Source organism: Mastigoproctus giganteus, chromosome 11 (assembly GCF_048544385.1).
Source record: "Mastigoproctus giganteus isolate SK-2022 chromosome 11, ASM4854438v1, whole genome shotgun sequence".
Lineage (NCBI taxonomy): Eukaryota > Metazoa > Arthropoda > Arachnida > Uropygi > Thelyphonidae > Mastigoproctus > Mastigoproctus giganteus.
In genome coordinates, this window is record NC_143585.1 from 132675086 (window position 1) to 132687213 (window position 12128).

The following is a 12128-nucleotide window of genomic DNA, read 5'->3' on the forward strand; positions in this document are numbered from 1 at the left end:
AAGTTTCTGAAAATGAAATTGAAGTCTACATACATGGAGACACTGAGTCCAGCCTTCAACTATTTTCACAGAATGAACTCTATATTTAAATTAATCAAAGGAATCTGCAGAACTCCTTGGTTCTAGACTTAAGTCAAAAAATCTTCTAGCACACAGGACACTTTTCTCACAGCAATTTGATAACAATTAAAACAAAAGAAAACACTAAGCCATATTATATTATAAATACAACAATACAGATAAAAAGATAGCTGGCAGGAAATTGCTCTATTTGCTATATGGTTTAGCATTTTCTTTGTTTAGAAGTCTTAGTAATATCAGTCCTAATATAATATCCTAGTAATATCTCAAATTGTAAAGCACAGAGATCTTAGTTACAGATTACAGAACATAAGATGGTCTGCTATATTAGTTCTTTCCTCTTCTTTCTTTGAAATTTAGGTTTTCATCTGTCCCAAACTTTCATTCAATTTAAATGTTTATAGCCACCAGTTGGTTTTATTCACTACATTTGATGCATATTATGATTTAATTCAATGTTAATGTGCAAATCTGCATTTGGTTCAGAGTTTTATGCATTCAGAGTTCTATGCATTCTGGTTTGTTAAGTTTCATAATTTAATTTACAGAGGGCAATGGACATGACATCTTTTATTTCTTACATTTGCATTCTATTTGTTATTCAGACTGTTGTTATTCATCTAGTATTCAGACAGTATATAAGGATATCCGCTGGCTCTGTTGGACAGCAGTCAATGATTGAAATATACTTTTTTAAAATTTGCAGGCATGGATATTTCCATAAAAAAGTATTAGTCATGAGTTCTCATTCTTTCTATACATTTACTAAAATTGGGGCTAATTCTTTGGCAGGTGTGCATTGCTGACAGAAGTGACTGTAGGTTGTTTTTTTTTTTTTCTGTTAGCTTGGTACAAATAACACAAAGCACAAATGCAGCAGAATTGCATCTCACCAAGCCTAAGCCTCAAAAAGAAATTAGTAATCTGCTAATGTCTGCTAAGGAAATAAATTTTTTTAATTAGTAGCCACTAGCCATATTACATTTTTAGCCAATGGTGTGCTCCTAGCAACAAATGTGTTTTGTTTTATTTATATATAGATTATCAATGAAATATTTATTCATCGAGAATCTTCTTAATGCATCATATACCAATTACATTAGCCAACAATGGCATCGTGCTCCTTTTTTCCAAAAATTGTGAAATTTTACTTAACTAAAGGTACTTGACTACTTTTTTTGTAAATTAATTGCTTGAAATAGAAATGATGACCAGCAAACATCCAAAATTGAAAAAAAAAAAAAAAATAAATAAATAACATATTTAAACTTTATAAACACCTATTTGGATTTAAGTAAGCAATTTACCCACAAAAGTGGAGGCAAAAATAGGAAATTGTACTACTTAGTTATTTTTCCTCGTATGAGCAGAATGGTCCTCCCTTACCCAAAACTAGCAATAGTCACCCATCACTGCTTGATCCCATCATCCTTGGTACCTCTGCCCCACAGTGTCGATATCTTGGTAAAATCATCCCCCCCCCTGCTCGTCACTGACAGATCCCAAGTTGTCCAAATGTAGGAAGTTATCTTCAGCGATATTTGGCATCCGAACTTTTGATAGTTATGCAACAATTCTATCTACTCTTTACAGTTCTCTACCTTTTTATTCCCTAAAAACCCACTAACAATAGCTCTGAAGGATTTCCATGCAGCTAATGCAGTGGCATTAAGTTTAGTTTCAAAGATTTTTTTTTTTTCCCCCCTTTAAAAGCCATCTAATTTGTGGACCTACGAATATACTCTCCAACTCTGCATCACTAATTTTTGGAAAGTGGCTTTTTAAGTACTTGAAACCTTCACTACTTTTCTCCAGAACTTTTACAAAATTTTTCATGAGACCCAACTTAATGTGCAAAGCCGGGAGGGCAGGAGAAGCACCATTTCAGGTTTCACTAAAGGCATGCATTTGATGTTGAGTATCCCGGAAATGTATTCTTCTCTGATGGGCCATTTCTTCACAATATGATATTCTACTTCTCAATTATCCCATAAACACAGGAAACAACAATACTTAGTAAAACCACCCTGTAGTACAAGCAACAAAGGGATTACTTTTAAATCCCACAGATTTTCCAACAATATTTCTTATAGTTTAAGGCGTTTAATAGCAATGACAAGCTATCATAGGTTTCTTTCATAGCCACTGGGGCTGACGGTTTGATATTACTATTGTGTATCAAAACTGCTTTTAAACTGAGTTTAGAAGAATCGATAAATAATTTCCATTCTTCAAGACTGTGTTCAAACTCTAGTTCATCCATCAATCCATTTAGAGACACAAAGAGAACTTTCCATTTGATAGCAACCCACAAACTTTTAATTTCGGTTTCTAAACACAGAAATCCTGGTGATTTATGCCAGCAAGTTCCACTGTCGCAACCTAGATCCTAATAGCTCAGCCTGTTGCTTTGAAAGATTTAAATCCCTAACCAAATCATTAAGTTCACTTTGCTCAATTAAGTGTGGGGTTTTGTCATTTTCAGGATTGTAACAAAGAGATCTGCAGACATTGAGGGGGCAGGTATGGGCTCTAGTGACTCTTGCTCTTCTTCTGGAATAGTGATTTTTTTCACAACTAGACGGAGAAATAGGAATAGGGAGTTCCAGTGTGTGTGGCACTGGTCTTATAGTATATTTATCAATGATATTGACGATGGTATATCAGACTTAATGTTGAAGTTTTCAGATGATACAAAGGTTGGCAAGGTTGTTAATGACAGTATGCTACTGCAACAGGATCTAGAAAATTTAGGCAGATGGGCTGAGAAGTGGAAACTGAAGTTTAACATTGACAAATGCAAAGTACTGCATATGGGTAGAAGTAACCCCAGAAAAACATACCAACTGTGTGATACTACACTTTTAGGGTGGTAGAAAATGAAAAAAACCTGGCAGTGATTGTGCAGTCAGACATGAAGTTTTCTGAGCAATGCAGAGGCTGCCAGAGCAGGTTATAGGGTATTGTCAATGATATAGAGGAATTTTTCTAGCAGGGAAAAGGAGGTAACTATCCCTTTGTATAAGGCAATGGTCAGGCCATGCCTTGAGTACTGCGTACAGGTCTGGAGGCCTAATTTTAGGAAGGATATAGAGTTGCTTGAGCATGCAAAGCAAGATTGGTGAGAGGAGCGAAGGGGTCCTCTTACTAAGAAAGGCCTAAGTACTGCAAATTGTAGTGGTTGGAGACTAGGCACCTGCGAGGTGATCTGAGTGATATGTATAAGGCCTTGAATGGGTTGAGTACACTGAATTCTTATGGGATTCTTCTGCTTGCTCAGATTAAGAACCTGAGGGGGTATAAATTCAAATTGAGGAAAGCAATTGTAGAATAGATGTGCAGAAATTTGCATTTAGCCAGCGGGTGGTTAATTGCTGGAACAAACTTTTAGAGGGAATGGATGTGTGAAATTGTTTTTTTTTTTTTGGTTTTTTTTAGCCCATGCTGCATAAGCTTTCTTTCTTGCATCACATGCCACTATTACTACTACTATTGCAGATGGAAGGTTAGGGCACTATTTTTCCTTAAAAACCCCTTAGTATTTGGAGGAAGAAGTAACAATCTTCGAGGTGGCTTGTTGGCTCTCACCAGATCATCAGAACAGGAAAAGGCATTTTAGAATTCTTCCCCTTCAGTCCCCATTTACATCCATTCAGTCAGATTTACATAGCACGTTATACAGCACATGTGCGGTGCCCACCTTTTATCCTGAACACCCACGTGGCAACCAAAATAAAAATAAGTTTGTTTCACCTTGTCTGTGATTGACTGACATTGCAACTTCACTGTAAATTATTCACAAACATAGCAAAAACTGTTTGGCAAATTAATGCACACACGGCATGTTTGCTCCATTTCACAAGTTTGCACAAGACCCAAAACAGAACTTTAAAACAATACAACCTACCACCACATCTCACAAATCAAAACTAACCCCAAAAAGGTACATTTAAGGACCGCTTGTAAACAAGTTGTTTTTAACAAAGGCACCTGGATGCTGGAAATATAGCAGGGTCCAAACATACTACTGCATAATAAGGATTATAGCAATATAACTCAGAGCGGCCACTCCTCGGGGCCATAAAACTAAAAAGAGGTATTAGTATACCATTAAACAACACAGATGTCTCCTTTGTTACAATAAATTCAACCAGGAAAGGTACAGAGTGTGATGTTGGTCGACTTTGAAGCTATTTTTTATATTTTTTTCAAACTGTTTTTGCATTTTTTTAAAAAATGCATAGTGATAGAAACTTTTTACTGTCATATTCTTAATCAGCACATACAAATTAACAAGAAATGCTTGCTTTCACCCATGTTAGCATAACCTTGTTGACCAGTGTTGTTATTATTATTATTTAATCTTGATACATCATATGTGATACTGGTAAAATTTATAGAGAACCTCAGAACAAGTCAAGTTAGTCATGATTTTGTAATACTGGCTCAGTATCTATAGCATACCACCCAACCATTTCTATCAAGTGTGATGCCAAGGCTGACCAGAAAATTACACATATTGTGACTACCTTGAGAGGAGAGCGAGGGGGGGGGAGAGAAAGAGGAAGATTTAATGCATTTACCTGTTGTGCATATTTTTGATGATTGGGTTTTAAAGAAATATGCTCACACTCTGAAGGCTCCAGGTCGACAGGATCCTGTTGTAACAAACTCAAAATATATCGTGTATATACTCCATCAATGCCTAAATTTTCTAGTTCTTCTTCCAGCCAGTCCTGGAGAGATGCGGGAGTTGTGCTGGACACCAGTTGCGGATATTTCATTGTTCAAGTTCCAGAAAACCTGAAAGAAAATGTAGGTTACAAACAAGAATTTTCTGCCCCCCCCTGCATTCTTAACTGGCCTTGTGATAAAGAATGCCAATTAATTCTGTATACTAAGCATGAGAGGTACCCCCCCCATAAAGAATAATCTAAAGAACTAACTGAATATCATAAGTATTGCCTCTGGTGAACTCCGAAGCACAATCTCCCTATGTAATAATACAGTACCTATCAAATATTAATAGCATTCAATGGTTTAGCATTGAAATTCAAATTTTTAAGATATTCACAGAAATGCCATGCTTATCTTGAAGTCTCTGCCAGTCGAATTTAATAATCTAATCTCACTCATGATGAAACCAGACTGATTTAATTTCATGGCATTTAATCTTTTTGCAGGTACATAAAAGTCATAGCAAGCATATTTACCTGTCAGGTTTCTGAGGTAAACAAGGTTTAGTTGAAAATGGGAAACTATTAATTTATTCTTATTTATGATAACTTTAGAGGATAATGAAATCAAAAATTCTTTTAAAATAAGTTTTGTCATATTAAAAAAAAAAAAAAAAAAAAAGAAAATTTTCCCCAATGTCTTAAAATCAACTTTTGGTTGAGCAGGTAAAAATGAAACCAAAACCAAGCTCTATGAAAAATTTATCCCATTATTTATTAAGCCTAATTTTTTTTTTACTATTTATTATTAATATAAGTGGGATCTACTTAGAGATTAAACTATTGCAAAGGGAAAGGTTTTTGCTTTGGTAAAGGTGACTACAATGGTTTCAGACAGTTTTTAAATTCTGTGCAGTGGGACACTCTCCTACTGCATAGAATTTAAAATACCAACAGCAAATTCTAAATGAGAAGGATATAAGTACACAATCACTATTAAGCTTTTCATACCAACTAAGAGATACTGTTTGAGACTTAGACCTTAATGGACGATTGATGAACTGATGAAACTTATGCAAGAGAAAAATGCATGGATGCATATAAATTATCAGGCAACAAGATTTCTTTACTTATGTAAACAATAGGAAGGAGATTAAATCATATTGGTCCACTAGAAATGGATATTTTAATTGTTGATGATCCTGCTCAAGTTGCTGACAAACTGAATAGGTATTTTTGCATCTACATTCACATGAGGAATTCTTTAGGAATGGGGATGGCAGAAGTGTACCAGAATCTAACAAGGAGTTGAATGATTTTGTGATAACTGAGAAGAAAGTAAAAGAGAAATTGTTGAAGCTAAATGTAAAAAAGACAACTGGGATGGATGGGAGCAATTCAGTTACATTAAAGGAGGCAGCAAAAGAGGTAAGCAAACCTTTAGTCATGATTATGAGGGTGTCCCTGTATGAGGTGTTTTATATGAGGGTGTAATTAGCCATGTCACCTTTTGACCCCCCCCCCCCCTTTGTGAATTGGGATACACTTGCACATCTCCAGTCTGTGGGGACCTCCCCTGAGTCCCCGCAGACCGGAGACATAATTATGGCTAAGGGCCAGCTTACTTCCTTTGCTGCCTCCTATAACTGGATTGATCCCATTTACCCTAGGTGCCTTTCTTATGTTTACTTCAAAATTTCTGCTCCAATTTGCTCTCAGTTATTACAAAATCATTTACCTCCCTTTTAGAATTTGATAAGCTTCTGGCTTCCACTTCCATACAGAATTCCTCACATGCATATGGAGATGCAAAATACTCATTCAATTTGCCAGCTACCTGAACAGAATCACTAACAATCGAACCACTGATATTAAGTGGACCAATCTGATTCATCCCATTCCTTCTAGAGTTTACACAAGCAAAGAAGTGTTAATGAAGATTCTTAATACATGATGAATCAACTGCTGATAACCATACATTCAAACTATTGTTTTCATTTAGACATTCAAACCACATACTCTATGAAATTGCATAAAATTTCACAAATACTGAATCACTATACTGTCTCCTCCAAATTAGCAACTTAAGTTTTATTAGTATTACTTTATTTCCTTCTCCTTTAACTAATAGTGACCTTCAGTATTTAGAAAACTTGCTGGAATCTATCCTCCCATTTATTCAATCTGCTGACAATGATTTTGGGTGGTTATAAATGAGCCATTGCCAACTTGGCAATTTAGGTTTGTTTGTTTGTTATTTGGTTTTTAGGAGCATTAGCAACTAAGGCCATATTGCTCCGGGATATGCAGTGGTCATTCCCTGACCTTTCCACATCCTCCGTATTTGGTGGTGACTGGCTCGAACCCCGGTCTTATCAAGAAGCGTGTGCTACGCACTGCTGCTCCTTCCCACCTGGCTATGGAGGCGTCCGGCAATTTAGGATCTTCTCCATTACTGCAGACAAGGACTTTCTTACTTCACAGTTAAGGTCTTGAACAAGTTTGCAAATTTACAACCAGAGAAAATGCCTACCATGACTTTATATTCTCCTCTACTCAGATAGTGGTTTGCAAAGACAATCCTATATACCAGTCAGATCACTTGCCAATCACTTTTGACATCACCGTGACTTCTTGTAACTTCAAATGCAGCTGACCTTTTCCACGGTTCAATTTCAGAATGACTGATTGGCCTCTACTCAACCTAGCTCTCTCAGCAATATGGACCATCAGCTCTTTGATGCTGTTGATGACATCAATGTGCTCACTAATAACCTGATCTAACTGTGTCCACTCAGCTATATCCGACATTGTTCCTCAATCCCATATGATGGTGTGCTCTACCTACCTGCTGCACTAGTATACCAGTGAGCTAATACATAAAATGAAATCTAAAGAATTTTATGAGAACAAGTATAAGCAATCAGGTGACATTCGATACTATGAAATATTCAGTCAACTCCACAAAGAAATAAAAATGCTCATATAAAAATCTTACAATATGTATACAGAGTCAGTTCAGGATAGTCTACTTATTCACAGATATATTAAGCCATTCCAGAATTTCACGAAGCACAAGAATAAAACCGGTAGCTCTTATAATTCCTTGAGAATTCCACCTGGGTAACTCTTATAACCCAGATGGAATTCTCTTATCTGACAAATTCAGTACTGTTCAAGAGTTTGCCAAACATTTTTCCAGAATTCAAACTAATGGTACATTGAGTTCTGCCTCATTTCTTGACTTCACACCAGTTAAAGATGATATCCTCATCAGCCACTTTATCACAGATGATGATTTAAACTCAGCATTAAAAAGCATGAAAAATGACTACACTAGTGGTCCCAATAACATACCTTCCTAATTTTGGAAAGACTATCACTATTATCATACTTCATATTTTCAACTTATTTCTCATGCTGGGTAAGTATTCAATCACTTTTAAGCAGGTCAATATACTTCCGGTTTTCAAAAAAGGTGATAAATATGCTGTATCTGATTATAGATCCATATCCTTGCAAAACAACCTTGCTAAACTTTGACTTCTTCAGGCCACTCATTGATCAGAATCAACATGACTTCTGCTGTGGAAAATCTGTGGTCACATATTTGCTTCCTTTCTGGCAATATACCTTTGAAGCTCTTGAATAATCATCTTCAAGAACTAATAACAATGTTCATGATCCTTTGCTCCCATGGCTATGGAGTTATATTAAGCATCATTCCTTGGGCATTATCATTAACCAAGTGAACTCGGGCCCTTGTACACCACTAAACCAAGTACCTCAAGGTTTCCCCAGGTCCTCTGCTTTTCATTGTTTTCATCAATGATCTTGCTTCTTTCATCTGCCCTTCTGACGTTCAAGTTGCTCTCTATGCAGATGACCTTAAGATCTACTCAGCAGTGAAAGAGATACCTGATTCTCAACCGCTTCAATGTGTCCCCAATAAATTCTCTCTGTGGCTATGTCTGAATGGCTTGTCTGCTAACCCCTCGAAGTGTAAAGTAATCTATTTCTCATCCTGCAGATCACCACAACTCATAAATACATAGTACACTATTAATTTTGTGGTCATCGAACGGTGTGACCAAGTCAATGACTTCGGGGTTCACTTCTCTGGCAGTGCTAAATTTGATGCCCATGTCCTTAAAAGCACTAGAAAAGCATTCAAAACACTGGGATTTATAAAACGGAACACCTACAAGTTAAAAACTTCAGATATGCTGTTAACATTCGATACCAAAATACATATATATAATGTTATAACTGCATTGGGATATAGGTTTGGGGTTATATTTTGTATTGGAATTTTATTGAACTTGAATAGAAATCATGACTCAGACCAGAGCAGCAAAGCAAAAGGCTCAAACTAGTGGAAGTGCTGTGGCTCAGGGGAGAACTGGGGGGGGGGGGGGTTGTCCTCTGAATCAGTCTATTGAAATGCACTGCTTGTTTGATGTTTGTGGAAAAATCAGGAATGGGACATATTGCCAGGGGAAATGTCTTTGTGTGCGCGCAATGTAAGGAGTGCAAGGAAATCAGGCCCCAACTCGGCATTGTTATGGACTTAGTAAACTCTAGAAGGAAGGGGATGAATCAGATTGGTCCACTTGATATCGATGGTTCAATTGTTGATGATCCTGCTCAGGTAGCTAACAAACTAAATGAATATTTTGCATTGACATTCACACATGAGGAGTTATTCAGGGAGGGGAATGCCAGAGGTGTATTCAACTCTGGCAGTAAGCTATATAATTTTGTAATAACTGAGAGTGAAGTGGAGGAGAAATTGTTGAAGATAAACAAAAAAAGGCACCTGGGGTGGATGGAATCTATCCAGTTATATTAAAGGAGGCAGCAAAGGAAGTAAGCAAACCCTTAGCCATAATTATGAGAGCTTCCCTGGACTCAGGGGAGGTACTCATGGACTGGAGATGTGCAAATGTGACCCCAATCCACAAAGGAGGATCAATGGGAGTCACAGGTAATTATAGACCTGTTAGTTTAACTTCTGTTTCAGGGAAATTAATGGAGGCACTGGTTAAAAAAGCATTGCAGGATCATCTAGACAAGACTTCAGTTATAGCTCAGACACAGCATGGGTTTGTCAAGAGGAAGCCTTGTCTGACTAATTTGATTGGATACCATGATGTAGTCACAATGGAACTGGATGCAAAGAATAACTTTGATATCATATATTTGGATCTTAGAAAAGCCTTTGATACTTTTGCACATGGAAGACTGCTGCACAAATTGAAGCAGTGTGGCATTGGAGGCAAATTGCTGCTATGGATAAAGGGATGGTTGAGTGGGAGAAGAGAGAGTGGTAATCAATGGACACTGCTCTTCGTGGACTAATGTTATAAGTGGAGTCCCTCAGTGTTGGGTCCATTGTTGTTTTCTGTATTTATAAATGATATTGATGATGGTATATCAGGCTTAATGTCCAAGTTTGCAGATGATATGATGGTTGGCAGGGTTGTTAATGACACTAATGACAGTACACTGCTGCAACAGGATCTAGAAAAGTTGAGCAGATGGGCTGAGAGGTGGCAAATGAAGTTTAACATTGACTAATGTAAAGTACTACATATGGGAAGCAGTAATCCCAGAGTAACGTATCAACTCTGTGGTACCACACTGACAGTGGTAGAGAATGAAAAGGACCTGGGGGGTTTGTTTGTTCGTTGGTTATTTGGAGCATTAGCAACTAAGGCCATATTGTTCCGGGGTTATGCGGTGGTTGACCTTTCCGCATCCTCCGTATTTGGTGGTCACGGGCTCGAACCCCGGTCTAATCAAGAAGCGTGTGCCACGCACTGCTGCTCCTGCTCACCTGGCTACGGAGGCACCCCCTGGGGGGTAATTGTGCAGGCAGATATGAAGTTTTCTGAGCAGTGCGGACAGTCTGCAAGAGTAGCTCATGGTGTCTTGTCAATGATATACAGGAATTTTTCTAGCAGGGATAAGGAGGTGATTATCCCCTTGTATAAGGAAATGGTCAGGCCACACCTTGAGTATTGTATACAATTCTGGAGGCCTCATTTTAAGAAGGATGTAGAGCTGTTTGAACGAGTACAGAGAACGGCAACAAGATTAGCGAATATAACAAAGCGTTGCTCTTACGAAGAAAGGCTTAAGTTTTGCAAATTACAGTGTCTGGAGACTAGTCACCTGCGGGGTGATCTGATTGAGGTGTATAAAGCCTTGAATGGTTTGAGCATGCTCAATGCTGATGGGATTCCTCTTCCTCAGAATAATGTCCTGAGAGGGCATAAATTCAAATTGAGGAAAGACGGTTGTAGGATAGATGTGTGTGCAAGTTTGCCTTCAGCTGATGCCTCTAAGCACTAGGAGAATTATTGCTGACATCATCCTTCTAGAGAAAGCGATCACTGGAACCTATGAACTATCTGATAACCTTAGTAAAATCAATTTCCATGCTCCTTGTAGACAAGTCAGGAACCTTACTGTTCTGCCACCACAGAATTTATGAAGTTCAGTCCACTAAACAGAATCAGCAAATGACTTGCACACTGACTTTTTTGACAATTCCCAATCACTGATGAATTCCATCCACAAGTATGCCCATTCTCTTGAACTGCAAAGTGATTCCCTCTCATTTAATTAGTGCAGTTTACTTTTTTTCCTTTAATTAATTAATTTGTTTTTCTAGTAACTTACCTTAATGCATACTTCTTTTGTACATAAGTTTTAATATTTGAACCTATGTCAATGTTTTATCTTACTTTTGGATTTCTTATTATTTTTACCAACTCTGCTATGTTCTGCTCTCAGATACAGTTATTGGTTACTTGTGTACCTTATTATTAAAAAAAAATATATATATATATATATATATATTAAGAATATTGGTTTATCTTGTTGCCGCTTTAACATGTTGATGTTACAAAAAAAAAAAAAAAAAAAAAAAAGTCACTTAGGAAATCATGAAATGTTTTTCTATTAAGTGAGCCAACCCGCAAGTTCCAGCCAATATCTGGAAAGTTAAAATATCCAATTATTAGACGACATAATCTGTTTGTCCCACTCTATTTGTCTGCATAACTATTTATTATACTCATTACAGTCATTTGGCATGTAACAGACCCCAACTCTCACTTTTGGTTTCCCAGTGTTTATGTTAATCAAACTGACCTAATATTACACCATTAGCAATCTGTGTCTACCGGTTGTACTGTTTTAGAGTCTATGTTCTTCATAAAACATTACTTCCCCCCCTTCCTGTCATGTTGTCTATCCTTTCTGCAGACATTATAATCCCAATGTTTAAATTCTGCATCCCTAATATCAGTGAGACACCATGTTTTTGTTATACCTATAATATCAACATTCAATGACTTAACC

At 37.1% G+C, this 12128-nt stretch overlaps 1 protein-coding gene across 2 annotated transcripts in view; it reads right to left on the reverse strand.

Moving 5' to 3' along the window:
* The window catches only part of LOC150078439 (uncharacterized), a 308908-nt gene that overhangs the window by 233677 nt on the left and 63103 nt on the right, over positions 1 to 12128 (reverse strand). For both annotated transcript variants that reach the window (XM_090384725.1, XM_090384724.1), the window contains exon 5: positions 4665 to 4884. In XM_090384725.1, coding sequence (XP_090240851.1) covers positions 4665 to 4865 — 201 coding nt within the window. In that variant the 5' untranslated portion in view covers positions 4866 to 4884. The remainder of the gene's footprint in view (positions 1 to 4664; positions 4885 to 12128) is intronic.